Source organism: Phyllopteryx taeniolatus, chromosome 6 (assembly GCF_024500385.1).
Source record: "Phyllopteryx taeniolatus isolate TA_2022b chromosome 6, UOR_Ptae_1.2, whole genome shotgun sequence".
Taxonomy (NCBI): domain Eukaryota; kingdom Metazoa; phylum Chordata; class Actinopteri; order Syngnathiformes; family Syngnathidae; genus Phyllopteryx; species Phyllopteryx taeniolatus.
Genome location: NC_084507.1, coordinates 26,489,260 through 26,505,858, shown reverse-complemented (window position 1 = coordinate 26,505,858; position 16,599 = coordinate 26,489,260). Strand labels below are relative to the sequence as shown.

General features: G+C 41.2%; 1 protein-coding gene across 2 annotated transcripts in view; it reads right to left on the bottom strand.

The window, feature by feature from the left end:
• itga8 (integrin, alpha 8) overlaps nt 1-16,599 on the bottom strand; it is a 53,350-nt gene that overhangs the window by 11,767 nt on the left and 24,984 nt on the right. Inside the window, exons 13-20 of one of the 2 annotated variants that reach the window (XM_061775822.1) lie at nt 14,854-15,051; nt 7,943-7,988; nt 7,725-7,832; nt 3,961-4,016; nt 2,976-3,133; nt 2,735-2,866; nt 1,884-1,951; nt 589-736 (exon numbers count right to left, since the gene is read on the bottom strand). In XM_061775822.1, coding sequence (XP_061631806.1) covers nt 589-736; nt 1,884-1,951; nt 2,735-2,866; nt 2,976-3,133; nt 3,961-4,016; nt 7,725-7,832; nt 7,943-7,988; nt 14,854-15,051 — 914 coding nt within the window. The remainder of the gene's footprint in view (nt 1-588; nt 737-1,883; nt 1,952-2,734; nt 2,867-2,975; nt 3,134-3,960; nt 4,017-7,724; nt 7,833-7,942; nt 7,989-14,853; nt 15,052-16,599) is intronic. The other variant, XM_061775823.1, reaches the window with a different exon arrangement.

Below are 16,599 nucleotides of genomic sequence, written 5' to 3'. Positions count from 1 at the left end.
TTTGGGTGTATGTGAGAATTTCTTTGGCGTGAGTGAGAGGTCAATGCTAGTTTTGGGTAATACGGCACCTCACAGGCAGGAGGCAGGAGAACGAACAAGGGAGGGGAAACAGCATGAAAAAGGGGGTAGAAGGGAGCAAGGGGAGGTGGGAAGGAGGAGAAGTGATGAATGCTCTGACAGTCGCAACCGCATCCATCACGCAGCTCCATTACACTCTCAATAGTGCAGACACACACACACACACAAACACACACACACACACGCACACACACACAGACATGCAGTTGACCCTGTCAATTTCCGGGGGCCGCTAATGCAGCATGGGCATCCTAAAGGAAGCATTCTGGGACTTTGCCAATGAAGCGAAGACTGCTGATAGGGCCACTTTGATAAGAAAAACAAACAAACACGGTCACGACACAACAGGAAGTGATGTCGCACTGTAACTGCATGCACACTTCATGTTTTAATCATGATGGGACAAATTGCTTCATTGTGAAGCTGCTATTTTCAGAAGTGAGCCGGCTGGGCAGCAGCAGGATCTTTGATTTAGTGTGTGTGTGTTTTGCATGTGTGTGATTTATTCACCTCAACTCTCCTCTCCACGCCAATGTAGTCTGCCTCTGATGGAATCAGCACATGGAGCTCTGTCTCGTAGGCTCCCTCCCCTCGGTTCGCCGCGGTGATGGTCAACATGACGAGGTTGTCGTCTCCGATCACCAGCTCAGAGTGGTCCCTACACGGGGAATTAAATTTTTTTTTAGTATACAGAAGTGAGGCTGAACTTAATAAATTGAAAAGGCCGTATCCATATGAATCACCGGAAATCCGGGTTGTGTAATTCAAAATGTAATCAATTTAAAATATAGTAATAAACGTCTCTACATACTTAATTTGAACATGTACGTCAGTTACACATGATTAAAAGGGGGTAAATTGATATACAAAAATTATAGTTTTAACCCATGTCTTGCATTTCATCACTGGAATGGAATTCATTTGATGTAGGGAGGTTTTAAGTTGACAATAGTGATAAAAGAAGTACAACTATTAACTATCCATGACTATAACAATAATTAAGAATATTAAACTGTTACTCAAAGCATTTTCAGTGCAGGTAATACATCATTAGCCTCATAGCATATTTTATCAATATTCTAACACTTAGTTCAAAAAATGACTTAATCAATTGGCTATGAGGCTAATGAAATGTTTCATGTTGGTGACAGTGGGATCCTGCAACAAATCATTTTTATGTTCATTATTTCCAATGAGAAAAAAAAAAAAAATATTTACAGAACTTGATTTCAAATCTAATCTTTCACTATAGTGAAAAACAGAAACATCAGATTGCACAATCAAGATGGTTGATGATGTATTTTCAGGCTTCTTATTAAAAAAAAAAAAAAAAAAAAAAGCGCTACTTTTGCTTGGAGACAACAGTTATATAATCCTGTTGCGAGGGGACTGATTTTTGTTTTAACTGCAAGATGTAGAAGATGTATATTAAAAAATTACTCACGTACATGTGGCCTACTTTTAAGAATATGACTCATGTGTGATCCATGCATTTGTGGAATTGAATGCCCTTGACCTCAGCTTGTGCGCATGTATATGTCAGTTAGTAGTGGGTGACAGGATGTTTGTATAACGTTGCCATGGAGATGGTGTGCATCTGGAAGCACTACAGAGAGAAGGCTGGTTCTCACTCACACACACACACACACACACACACACACACACACACACACACACACATGCTCCACATGGTACATTGAACTACAACTCTGATGTAAACCATCATTTTTGGGGAGTAACATTTTTTTTTGGGCTTGGCTGCGTGTCTTTCTGATGTGTTCCACGTTTGTTGGTTGAGGTCTTACATGCTGCCAGTGAGTTTGAGGTCCGGGATGCAAATATTGTCATCACCGCAGTCCAGGAGAATGTAGGCCTGAGAGGAAGAAGAGGATTGTTATGAGGAAATATTTAAGCAGCACTGGATATCATCACACCAAATACAGCAGGAATGCAGTGTGCGTGTGAACACGTGCACGGAATGGACACTTAATTAGGTAGGATCCAATTCAAGAGCTGTACCAGATAGGTGTAAATACAAAATTTGAATACAATTATTATGATTATAATTATTATGAATCAGTTTGCATTCGCTAAAGCCCCAACATAATAGGATGGTAGTCAATCATCAGGCAGATTCAAGTTTTGTTTATTCAGTTTGACCTTCCATCCATCCATTTTCAATATCACTTGTCCACATAGAGACAAACAACCACAAGTCACACTCACATTCACATATACGGGTAATTTCGAGTCTATTTTGGGGGGTGAATGTGGGAGGGAATTAGAAGTTGAATACCCAGAAAAAACCCACACAAGCATGGGGAGAAAATGCAAACTCCACAAATTCCTGTTTATTAGCTTCAAATTATAATGTACAATAACATATTAAAGATCCCGCAACGTTAACACAGAGATTTTTTTTCTAAATATACTATACATATTTGAAGATAAATGTTGAAAACGTGCAAAGACTGGGAACTATGTACTACTGAATTGTGGAGATATAGCATTTAACTGTTTTTCACCCTTTGAGTTTTCCCGATTTTTCTGATTCTTTTTGGATGTATGTTATGTTATCTGTAATTGATGAGAAAGCCTATTTATGTCCAAGAACGATGCACTTTTGCAAAGATAAAGGAGTGGTGCTAATGCTCACATGCTCTTGCAGGACGGTGCTGCTGTAGTAGTTGAGCACCGGTGGGAGCATCTGGCCCTGAGGGGGCGGAGCCAATCTGTAGTTCAGAGCCAATGAGATGGGAGTCAATTTGTCCCGGAACTCATCTTCCTCCTGTGGAGCAAGAAACACCACCATGGAGTGAAAAGTAGATTATACACAGAAGAGCTGGTCGAGTCGAGTGGACAATGGCCGTGTGCCTCTTGTAGCGTGGTCTGCTCACTTTCAGGTAAATGCTATAGTTGAGGCAGGCCTGTGGATGGTTGTAGCCCAGCGTTAGGAGTCCGGTGAGCTGAGGCTGCTGGGTGTCCAAGAAGAGGACTCGCTTCACGCCTCCTCGGACACCTTTCAACCAATCCAAATGCAGCTCTGCTCTCAGGTCTGGGGAGGTAAGTGAGGTCGATGGATGCAGGATAAGATGTTACACAGGTGCAGCTCAATAAATTAAGACTACCAAAATTTTGTAGTTCAAGTCAAAAATCGTGATTTACGCTACTGTTAGCTATAATCATCAAAATTATAAAATATTTTACCTAGTAGAGAAGCTATAAAATAGAGGTGGTCCACTTTTTGAATTTAACTATTGTAATAAATAAGTTTTCCATCCCACAACATTCTAAGTTATTGAGATGACCTGTGTACAATTTGAAGAGGATCTCTTTCGGTAATATTTTTTTTTCCCCTCCCCTCCGTTGTCTATTTGTTGGTTCCATCCATCCATCTTCTTTACCGCTTATCCTCACTAGGGTCGCGGGCTGCTGGTGCCTATCCCAGCTATCTTCGGGCGGGAGACGGGGTACACCCTGAACCAGTCGGCAGCCAATCGCAGAGCACATAGAAACAAACAACCATTCGCACTCACATTCACACCAACGGGCAATTTAGAGTCCTCAATCAACCTACCACGTATATTTTTGGGATGTGGGAGGAAACCGGAGTGCCCGTAGAAAACCCACCCAGGCACAGGGAGAACATGCAAATCCACACAGGCGGGGCCAGGATTTGAACCCCTGTCCCCAAAACTGTGAGACAGATGTGCTAACAGGTCGTTCGCCATGAAAAAAAACACAGCGTCAACAGTGGTGGATGCTTGTATGTACAGTATACTATTATGTAAAATACAGTATGTATGGCACATAAATGAAGGATGAGTTCATGTCACACAATATAGAGAGCTGAATGGTACGAACGAGCCGAAACTTGCTTACCCACAGAGCTGGGGATGCCCACTCCACTCACTTCTGCACACACATCCACCTTCAGGCTGCAAGATAAGTGATGCAGAGTTAATGTTGCGTATAGTGCTCAGTGTGGACAAGCTAATGGACTTATTCCAGGTAATTGATTTCTTGGGGTGCTGAATTCCTCAGGGAGCTTTCTTTTAGACAAACAGATATAGGAGCCTGGGCAAATGTTCTCCATTTCCTCTCAGTATTTCTGTTTATCAATATATATGTGTGTTTTCGTGTGTGTTATCGCCTCTTTAGTCTAGAAAAGAGTAAAGAGAGCCCCACATTAGGGGCTGTTAATATCTCGTAATCTAAGGAAGCGTGGGGACACCCCTTTTTAAAATTACACAACATGAGGCACAGTTTGTTTGGTTCCACTTCAACAACTCTAATGAGTTCAATGTACATATTGAGCTCATCTGAGTTGGCGCCACACTCAATAATTAGTAGCTGGGTTAGTCATTTAGATTTCTCCAGGTGGTTTTGTGAGTGTTGCATGTTTTACATGTATCAGGGTGGGTGTGGATTCTAACCATGTGCAATGTGTGTGCATGCTTGTGAGTGTGGCATACTGTACGCACCATACCTTAGCGCTTTCTTAGTCACAGAGTACATGGTATTGTTCCCAAATAAGCATCTGTGCTTTACCGCTGAACACATTGTTATTGTTGGACATGCTTACTGTAGCCCCCCCTGCACCCCCCCCCCCATTCCACCCCCAAGTTGCATTTATTGAGTGAGAGCTTTTAAAACATCTTAGACCAAAGTCTTATCCTCAATCCATCATTCATGGCCCATCTTCTCCTCTACCACATTAGATAAGGCATTTTTAAAAAAAAACCTGTGACCAAGATTCATTGCCTAGCCGCAATCTGTTTTGCCTTCACAAGAACAGTGAGTAACGGCCAGTCATAATCAGCAGGGGATGCATGCCTGGAAGTTAAAAAAAAAAATAAAACAAATTTCAAAACAACATTTGATTGGATGCAGTTTTTTCAAAATTCATAAAAATATAAACTGGAATGCATTGTTTGCATATTGAAAAATAAAAAAAGGGGATCAGTGTCTGCACTTTTATTTGTGAGACCACAGACTACTTAAAACAATAGCAGACTGTATATCTGAGATAATCCGCAGCTGAATCATATTACAATGCGTTTTGAATAAATATAAATAATAAATGTTGAATGTATCAGTGATTTAAATGCCTCTTTTAATGCTAGCTCCAGTAACAATGATTAATGCAAAGCACAAGCAAGGTCTGTTAACTTATATGTACTGTACATAATCACATAATATAATCCGATAATGCAATAAGCAAGGCAGGCTCCAACAACTGTCACTTTAAATGATTGTCTTTTGAATCGTATGATTGGTTAAACCTTGTAAAGTGAAATCGAGGACGGGAGAAAAATTTGATAAAAAGTCGGACTTGACATCCACCGTGTGGACCGGGGTCTTCGGGGGTTGCATGGCCACTTTAGAGCGCCTTGTTGTTTGCCATGAGTGCACGCATGTCATGGAGCAGAGGCAGGAGAGCGAGGTAATTGTTTTTTTAAGAAGTCTGACATGACAGTCGGCATGTGGAATCATTTGCGCAGGCGTGGAAAAGCCCCGCGATGACATGGTGGGATATATTGCCACCACCGGAGGTTTTAATCAGATTTATTTCGCTCAAACATGTCGTTATGTGTAGGCATAAGAAAGATGTTAGACGTGGTATTCATTTTTATGTGTAGTAAGAGGGGTATTTGATTGACAGTCGACAGTTGACAGAGGCGTAGTCTCGAGAATTTTTCATGATTTTGAAGCCGTATTTCATATATTACGATTATTTTAACAATTCAAATTTGGCAGGGTTATTAACAACACTCTCCTCTGTGGAGATAAAAGTTACAGAATTTCTTTTCCTAGTAACGTTCTTAATGTTTGTGTTTTTATTTTTGCCTATAGTTGCATATATGACAGAAACTAGGCCTGCTATCACTACAAACGTTCACCCCTTGTCCCATGATAATCTCTCCTATGGTGTCATTTAAATCTGTGTGCTGCTGTTTGATCCTGCGTGTGTGTGTGCGCGTGTGTGTGCGCGTGTGTGTCATGGCATATCTGGTTCCATACCTCGGAACCAACTTTGTGCATGTTTATTTGAATTAGCTGAGTATTATTATGACACAGCTCCATAGTTTAGTGCTTTTTGTCAATCAGGCTCAAATCTCTGTTCCCGTCTCGGCTGCCGCCAACACTCACACGCCGCTGCACCATGATGGCAGCGAGCCCAGCACACTTCTCTTGTCTAAACAGTCCCACTTCCAGAATTAATATGTTCGGACTACGTAGGTGAAGCAGCGGGAGATTTTAGACTCGGGCCTCACTCAACTGTCCAAACTGACCCAGGGGAAGAATAATATATTGAAAATAGGATTATAAGGTTTCAAATTAATATAGTCCCAAAAGGTTATATGAAATATAGTTTGGTATTGCACTGGGTCCTTGCTGAGGGCAGATGTGTAAAAACAGAGGTGAAATATTTGTCCGTGTGAGCGTGTGCTGTGATTGTGCATGCGTTACACTGTGTGCTATGGTTCCGGATAAGCAGCAGGAGTCCAGCCACAGATTTCGGATTCATTACAGCAGCAGCAGATCTCATTCGTCCCATGTTTGACTTTCATCCTTTAATATTAGGTACAGATACAGGAAAAATATTTGGGGTTACCTTTTCATATTGGTTGCATTCTAGTACATGGGGTCCGCAGTTTACGACTAAGTCTTATGATCCAAGCAGAATTTGTACCTCATTCAGAGCGTGCCGTAGTCTATCACTAACCTATGTTAATGCAGTGGTAAAGTCATAATTACAGTAAATATTTGTAAGAAAAACATTTCTAGGTCATGAATATAAAACAATCAAATGAAAAACAAGTGTGATGGTAAATGAGTGTGCTTTCTTGAGCCGTGTGACTACATATCTTTACGCTGCTGTGCTAACTACTTCATTGCACACTGTTCTTAACCCCGAAACGTTGTGTGTCGATACCATTGTAAACTGGGGAGATATTCATTTTAGGACTGATAAAACATCTAATCTGATGGTGACTTTACAATACTAGTGTATATATTTATGTACAAAAACAGCTCCAGTCACGTTAGCTTCAGTGTGGGAGGACTGTCAAGTACTTTATTTCTATAGCTTAGTATGGGATTTTAGCATGTAAGACCGCTGGAACATTTGAACCATCCCACTTAGAGCTCACAAGGTCCAACCTCTAAGCGTTCCAATAAAAAAAAAAAAAAAAAAAAAAAAAAAAACAGCTGGCGACCACAATACTGCATTGTGTTTTGTTTTTGCATACATAATATGTGTGTCAGCAGTCCTGACAACAAACTGAATCATTTTTTTTCAGCAGCCTTGATCATTTAAAACACATTTGATGGTATAACTTGATATAGAGACTACATAGTGGTTTAGCCAGACACTATTTTCCATGCAAAGCTGATGGCGATGTACAATATAAGGTTATGTTAGGTTATGTTATTCCACCACTGTGGAATAGTGGTTTGCCTCAAAGTTGACAAATCCTGGGTTTAAATCTGGGCTTATAGGCCTAGTATGCATGATTGCCCCGTGTTTGTGTGGGTTTTCTCAGGAGACTCCAGCTTCCTCCCAAATTTAAAAAACATACACGTTCTATAAATTGAAGATTCTAAATTATGTAAATGTGAGTGTGGCACAGAGATCTTACCAGGTCACCATTGTATCAGTGAGGGGCAGATGACACTGTCTGTCATCAGGATTCAGGATCCTGGGAGTCAGGATCATTGCCGCCTCCACAGACACAACAGCTTGAGCCCTATGAGCAAACACACACACGTCCACATGCCACAACACAATTAAATGGAGGCCATTTTTTGTGAGGTAAGCCTTGAATTTTAAAGAACCAAGGGCAAGGTCTTGCATTACCTGTACACAGACACCTCTCCAGCACCAAATGATCCCACGATCAAGTCTGCATGCGGGGGAGAGCGAGAGAGAGAGAGGAGAAGGGAAGTAAGAGGGTTTCAAAGAGGGCCACACATGGGATTGATTTTAAGCCTTCAAACAATCTTCATCAACACACACTCATTTTGTTTAATACACACGCACAAGGACACGGGGTGAGGTGCGGCTATCGCTCCACTTTCGCTTTTTACCCATGACCCACCCCAGACTAAATTCAGACACCCCCAAAAAATCTTCATGTCTGTATTTATATTTAGGCTACATCGTTCCACATGGCTGAGCAGCAACTTAGCTTGCATGACAGCAACACAACCTCATTATATGCAGCTATTTGTTGTTTTCATGAATTTTGGGATGAACTTTTAATTGGCTCGTGCAGTTTCCAAGAATGCTGGTATTTAGTGCTTGTGGTTATGGGGACGGACACACACACACACACACGCGCACACACACACACACACACACACACACACACACACACACTGATTAAAACAATCTGTCAATTGTAAAGAAAGGCACTTAATTGATACAAGCCACTAAAACCAGACGTAGTCAAATTAAGTTAACATGATCCCAAGAAAGAAAACATCTTAATGCACATGCAGAGCGGCAACTAACTAGAGTACTAGTTTATAAAAGTCAATTAATCACTTGTGTGTTTACAACTGACTTATGGATTTTTTGACAAAAGGGGTAAAACCACAATACATGGTCTGATTGTGAAATGATATGGATACATGCGATCAAATTTTGTTTGATAAACGATGTTAATATGTATGGATTTACTTTGTAACCAAGCCCAAAGGGCTTTTCGATAACTTGCCCGTATAGTTTAAGTGTACTCATGTTGTCGTCCTTTGTCGTGTTTGTCCCCTTCCTGCATATTTAAGAAGGGGACTAACTGAATTGGAAAGAGTCACATCTGTTTCTCTCTTTGACTGAAACCACAACATTAAACATTTAGGCCCCACTCCCTTGTCGCCCAGGGTGCTGGGGGCTGCTATGTGTGGTTGTGACAAGGATGGACCATGAGATGTGGCTTTTGTTGGGCACTTGGAGGTGTACAGAAGGGGGCAGGGAGAGAGGAAGCACAGTTTAAGGAGGGGGAGGGGGTAGAGGCTCATGTACCTGGCCTTTAATAAATTACAATCTGTGAAAGGCATCAGGGGCAAAGTGTGCTTTCACCAGATGGTGAGAGATGCATAGAAGCACCTTGCTCCAAGTTTCTGGGTCCCTCCGGCTGTATTGGTCTCGGGAAGCAGGAAACTCCATCCTTGCAATTGGTAGGTATCTTTCCTTAAAACCACTCTCTGATTTGAGGTTTAAGTGGAAGACTAATAATAAAATATTGGCTTACTTTCCTTTACATGTCAATCTTTTTCTACCAGTACACGTTTAAAGTGCATATGTGTTTTAACAGAGTTTTCTCCTGGTAATGCAGCCTCTCGAGTTGATGGTGTCCATCTATTGCTAAGAAAACACGACCTTCGCGCAGAGTTTAGACAGACTGTCAAGCTGTCACTGGCGGGACGCGCTGACTGCGGGGGACCAGCAGTGATGAGGAGAGGTCAAAAGTCAATGGCACTCGGTGGAAAAGAAGTTGGTTTCTGAGGAGATGCTCAGGATTTCTTCTTTCTTGGGTGTCTGTGTGGGATTTTAAATTATTCTGTGACTTATTTGCGCAAGTGCACTGGGAGATGGGTTTTCCATATGATGTGCAACATTATACCACAATGAATAGCTGACAAATATTATTTCTGGAGTATTACTCGGATCTGCACTATTATTGCAAGTTGAGAAAAATTCGCAATAAATTTGTACTTGATGACAAACGTAATGACGCCTCAGCACCACACACATAGAAAAACATTGCCTTAGCTCTTTGTAAATCAGCATGCCTGTGTGACTGGCAGGTAAATGTTGTCCATTTTTCACCTTTCACCCCCGAGCTGCTCCTAAAAGCCATCCACTGGGAATCTGACCGTGATCCAGTGGCTGACCCTCACCCTAACCCTAGTGCTCCTGCAAGGCTTCCAACATCTTTAATGAAATATCATCTCTGTGTCTTCAATTAAAGGCCTTTACTCACTGGGGGGTACAGCTTTCATTACCATGATGACTAGGGGCAGAGCTAGGGGTGGCTACATGTAGAACCCTGAATGGAAAAAAAATTTAATACTGCGAGTCAAATCGAAAAACATTTCTTTAAGTGCAATTTAAAAAAAATATATGTTTTTTTTAATGCGTTAACATTTTTTGGTGCAGCTGTAGTCACAGTAAAGTAACTTCTGCTCGGTTGCAATTTTGGTATCACAATTGCACACTTTTTGCTCATTTTGAGTTTCCCGTCACCCTTAGCTTCCTACTGCAACCTATCAAAAAACAGAAATATATACGACACAACCCTCAATTGTAGCTAAAAGTAGCTCAAAGTTTATGATGCTGTACTGTGTCTGTGAGTAATAACATTGAACGTTAATGGCAACTTGCAGGCCTCACAGTCCTCTCATAAGCCTGATCAAACATCTTTGCTACCTTTGAACAGTGTGACTTAACTGACCTGCAAACGACTCACCATGTGTGTGTGCCTCACTTCCGTCTACCGGCTCCTTAATGACAGGCGACACGGGCCGCACTACACATTTGTGAGCTTAAATGCCGCATGTATTTGCGTTGGACCACTATTTTGCCACCCAGAGACTCAACCCAACTTCCTCCTGCACCAAAGTTTCAACCTGTTACCCTTGTATTTGCATTTACACCACACTGTTTCTAATTGCAGCATTTCTAATAAGCAGTTACACAAAGTCTCACTTTAACCAGGAGCCTGGAACTCACCCCCTACACCGCTAATGAAACAAATCACAAGCCACGCAATGTGTGCATTTAGGCGTGTGCCTACATCGGAAAATTAAGAAATCATCATCACTCTGGCCACATGCACACAAAAAGGGGGAAGGGTGGTACAAGCAAAGAAAAGAAAAGGTAAAGTTAATTGTGGTGTTATCCTGAGAGCAGAGTGGCTCCAAATTGCAGAGAAATGAGCTAATAAAACGATTTGTAATTTTACAGCCCTGCTTCATTTCTAATGGGTTTCATCCCGCCCACATGTAAACAAGTATGTATACAAACTGCCTTACACTCAAACAAATCTACATCTCAATTTGATTACATTGTAGAGGTTTGTTCTTACATGGAGGGAGGGATTCCCCATGTGCAGAGGAATAGATAGACGATGAATGGAGAGTTAGTTACATCGAAAGGAATGGAAGGAGGTATTGACGAAGGGATGGATAGCTGGAGTGAGGAAGGTGGGGTGAGGGAGGGATGGATGGATGGATTGAGTGAGGAAGGAGGGAGTGAAGGAGGGAGGAAGTGATAGATGGAGGAGAAAGGAGGGGTCGGTGGAAGATTGAAAATGGTGGGGTGGAGGGAGGAATGGATGGATTGATGGATAGAGTAAGGAAGGGGTGTGGGAGAGGGAGGGAAGGAAGGAGGGATTGATACATGAATGTTGGATGGAGTGAGGATGGTGTGGAGGGAGAGATGGAGGGAGGGATGGGCACATTACAAAGAATACAATGTACATAGTGTCCAGTACTTCTGTATGAGCTGAAAAGGTGTTTGAGTATAGAACATGTTTATAAGAGTGTGGGGAAGATTAATAAGAGTCTAAGGAGGTTCATACATAAAATGTATAAAAATTAAAACATATATCGTCACTACTTCTTAGATTGCACCTATTGAGTCTGAAACCTAACCCCCACCATTAACAAGGGATTACTGTATACCTTATATTGCTATCATGTACTGTTGTGCACCAACATCAACACATCACTACCGCAAAATCATTCACTCACTAATTTAAAAACACTGATTTATTAGGCTGTCATTGATTAAAATGATAGTACCCCCAACTAGACATAAATCCTTTAATACTTCACAAAAGCAAACGACTGTGGTTACCTCCTCCTCCCAAACCCTTTTTCAAAGATCCTTGAAACGTTAATGATGCAATAAATAAAACGATGAGCTGAGTAAGCAGTGTATTAGGCTGAATCTGTACGCTACTTTCCTTCATGACTGACCGCTTCCTTCTACACTGAAGCATTACAGCTATCTGTTTTTAACAAGAGAATTACTCCAATGTATCTAACCTAACTATTTTCACTTGTTCTTGTCTAAAAAATATCCAGACTTTTTTTTTTTTTTTTTGACACTTCTGAGACAGTTCAAGTGTCCAAGAGACTTAATAAATGTGTTCTCAAGCTATTTTCAACGATTTCAATTGGTTAATAATGGGTAAAAAATAACATACGACATGGGGAGAGAGCAATAGTATCGAATTGTAAAGAAATGTGAAATTGAAGATATTTGGACATACAAGGTGTCCTCTGCCCCACAGCGAAAATATTTGTAACCGTCTTGTTATGTTGTTTTTTCTTTAAAAAGATATCCATCCACGAAGAAAAAAACGTAGGATGAAATCTGTAATTTCTCAATAAAGATGTGGTGTCTCCATGTTTTAATCATACAATTACGGTATGAACAAGAGCACGGACTAAGTCACAGTGTCACCGAGGCTGAACACCCATGTCCTATAGGTGGTGGCAATATTTTATGCTTGGAGGAGATAGGAAATATATATTCACTATCTGATGATCACCATGTGTTTTATGACTCTGAATATTCAACTTTTCATTAATATTTATATTCACCTTCATGTAGCGTGCTCGCTACTTAGCTAAATGTCCAATGAAACCTTTGTCTGCGGAACACCCAAGACACTCACAATGTGGCTAAAACTGGAGCTTATAGTGCCTTGTCTTGTCTTATTGAAGCACACAGATCAAATGTGCGGGGCTAACATAGCAGTTAGCCTTTTTACAAGCTTCGTTGGAAATCCTCTGAGTACGAGAGTGTTCATCATGTGGGGTGCGTGGCGTGGTGGTGGCGTGCACTTAAAAAGCAGGTGGACCCAAGCGAACGGAAGCCGATAAGGCATGGTTTGAGGGCAGGGGAATTAAAAAAATAATAAGAATTTATTTACAAAAGGCAAACAAAGTTACTGGGTAGCAGGATCAATAAATCATGATTACAAAGTCCCCCCCCCAAAAAAAACAGATACTCCATTAACAAATAATCGTGGGGGACAATCTCACTACCACGCATAACAGGCGACAACAAAATCCAAATAGATTTAATAGGTTCCATAGGCAAATCACTATTAACCCTGAACAACTAAAAAGACACTGATCATGACGAATTGTCCCTCTATTTTCCTTTTGACTGAGAGGCGGGGGGGCACTACTCCATGTAGTGCACCTTTCACTTTCATTCACTGTCAGCCGTTTTCAAAGCAAGAGTTCCCGCAGTTTTAGAACATTTTGACTAATATTTCAAGACCCACAGAATATTGTGTTCTGTGAAAATATAAGCACTGAACCTACCAAAAGAAAGAGCAGACTCTGTTCTTTCTCCAGAAAAAAAATTGTTTCTATATTTTCTGTACTTTAGTAATCAGCAGTAGAACATAGGTTGGTTTAAACGAAAACAGTGGTAAAGTTAATTGTGGTGTTATCCTGAGAGCAGAGTGGCTCCAAATTGCAGAGAAATGAGCTAATAAAACGATTTGTAATTTTACAGCCCTGCTTCATTTCTAATGGGTTTCATCCCGCCCACATGTAAACAAGTATGTATACAAACTGCCTTACACTCAAACAAATCTACATCTCAATTTGATTACATTGTAGAGGTTTGTTCTTACATGGAGGGAGGGATTCCCCATATGCAGAGGAATAGATAGACGATGAATGGAGAGTTAGTTACATCGAAAGGAATGGAAGGAGGTATTGACGAAGGGATGGATAGCTGGAGTGAGGAAGGTGGGGTGAGGGAGGGATGGATGGATGGATTGAGTGAGGAAGGAGGGAGTGAAGGAGGGAGGAAGTGATAGATGGAGGAGAAAGGAGGGGTCGGTGGAAGATTGAAAATGGTGGGGTGGAGGGAGGAATGGATGGATTGATGGATAGAGTAAGGAAGGGGTGTGGGAGAGGGAGGGAAGGAAGGAGGGATTGATACATGAATGTTGGATGGAGTGAGGATGGTGTGGAGGGAGAGATGGAGGGAGGGATGGTTGGACTGAGTGAGGACGGTGAGGTGGATGGATGTATGGACAGATGTATGGATGTAGCGATGATGGTTGTAGGGAGGCATGATATGGGTGGATGGATGCATTGACAGAGTGAAGAAGGGAGGGATAGTCTGGTATCTATCTATCTATCTATCTATCTATCTATCTATCTATCTATCTATCTATCTATCTATCTATCTATCTATCTATCTATCTATCTATCTATCTATCTATCTATCTATCTATCTATCTATCTATCTATCTATCTATCTATCTATCTATCTATCTATCTATCTATCTATCTATCTATCTATCTATCTATCTATCTATCTATCTATCTATCTATCTATCTATCTATCTATCTATCTATCTATCTATCTATCTATCTATCTATCTGCTAGCGAGGTACATAGCTTGATAGATAGACAGACAGATCTAGATAGATTGTTGCGTAGAGTCTCAGTATAGAATGTACTGTATTCAGTTCATTGGCAAAGCTCCTTGGCGGCCCTCCTTCCAAATGATTACTTTCGCAGAGTGAGCCGAGGGAGGCAGCAGAGGAGAACATGGTAAAAGGAGGAATGAAGAAATGTGGAGGTCAGGAATGAAGAGGAGGGAGGATGTAATAAGAGCAGCAGGACAGTGAGGGGAAAGGTGAAGGATTTCCAACTTTAAAAGGAATTTTGATGATACAAACACGGGCAGTAAGCAGAGCAGGACTGGCTTGTTGCGTCTTTACCAGGGTATTGGTTGTGGTCCAGATCCTGGCCTCCTCTCAGGGTAAAGCCGTAACCAGGCAGGCCTCCAGCTGTGTCGGAGGCCGCTCTCAGCTCCTGGCTCAGGGTCAGACCCCGTGTCGTTGCATCTCTGTGGCCGTTAAAGATCAATACTCGCCCTCCGCGATCCTCTCCGCCGAACGGACAACCCACTGCCACGTCTGAGGGATGACACACATGCACATGGTTTAGACATCACCACGGTTCTGGTCCCCTTGAAAGCAAATCAGGGAAAACATTCCAAGCGACCTTTGTCTACCTGCCCCCATGACAATATCAGTAAGCTCTTCAGCATCCTTTCAAATCATTGCCATTGGTTTAGCTATGAGTTATTTCTTTCTCTGACATATTTAGGTCATTGCAGGTATCTCGGTATTCTAGCCATCTTTGATGTTGAAATCGTATCCCAACTGTCTCATAAGAATTTCATAGGGATAAAAAATTTAAGTACTTTACCACAACACGAATGTCAGTATATCCTTAAAAATGACATTCCTGCCTCAACCAATTCCACGAACGTGGCACACATGCTGCTGAAAACAAGGCAGAACATTATATTTTGCTTTCAAAACACAGGAGTTTAGAGTGATAACATAAAATTTGGAAAAAATACAGAATAACTACAAACATAAAATGACACGTAATATATTCCCTGAGGTTGAATAAAAATGCAACATAGTGGTAAATTTCCACCCTCCTATCTTAGCAACGAGCAGTTAGCATTAAACACTGTACATTTAAAAAATGAGGTTTGTAAAACAGATGCGTGCGCACAACAACACTTAGCTATATTTAAACATCTTACTTGTTGTAAATCTGTACAGTATTTGAAAAGTTGGTGTTATTGTTACTCTTCTGTCACTCCTCTGGCGAGTCTCACCACAACTTCATACACATGGCCAAGATAAGTTTGGTCTAAAGACACAGCGGAAGCACTGCACGAGTGTTTCGATGTCACTGACATGTGACAAGTGCCGTAAAAATAAAGTCTAGTTTCATCACAGTAAGTTGTTCTGCTCGGTCTGTCTTTACCATATAGGTCTTCAATTAACCTAACAGATATTTTTTTGGAATGCGGGAAGAAGCCGGAGTACCCAGAGAAAGCATGCAAAATCCACACAGGAAGGCTGGAGCTGAGATTTGAACACCAATTCTCAGAACTGTGAGGCAGACATGCTAACCACTCGACACTATGCTCCCCCGCCCCCCCCAAAAAATACATTAAGCAATCTTATCAAGTTACTGAAAGCAGAGTATGAAATTGTATCAATTTCTTGGGACTCTATTGACACACAATGTGCCAAAAATGAATAGCTAGAGCTGATGTTGTTCTCATGGTAACACGAAACACAGAATGCTTATTGAGCTCAGCATGAAGACTAAAATAAGTGATTTCCTTTCTTTCCATGTCCAGGAAGTTATTGTTGTCCCCGCATCAGTTTATATTTTTCTTTTTACCGGGCTAACTTATTTCCCATCATCCCTAACCATTTTTTACTGCAATGCTCAATAATAATAACAATCTAAGCCCTGAGTGGAATGAGAAAAATGTATTCTTTCAATTTTGCCGAAAGTGGGGTTAACTATTTCTATCTTCAAGATTAGCCAAACGGTTCTTGCGCTGTATCTTGGGTATAAACGTAAAAGCCCCCACTGATCTTCTCATCTAATTCTTGGCGGGACAGCAGGTAAGCAAGTACATTTCCATA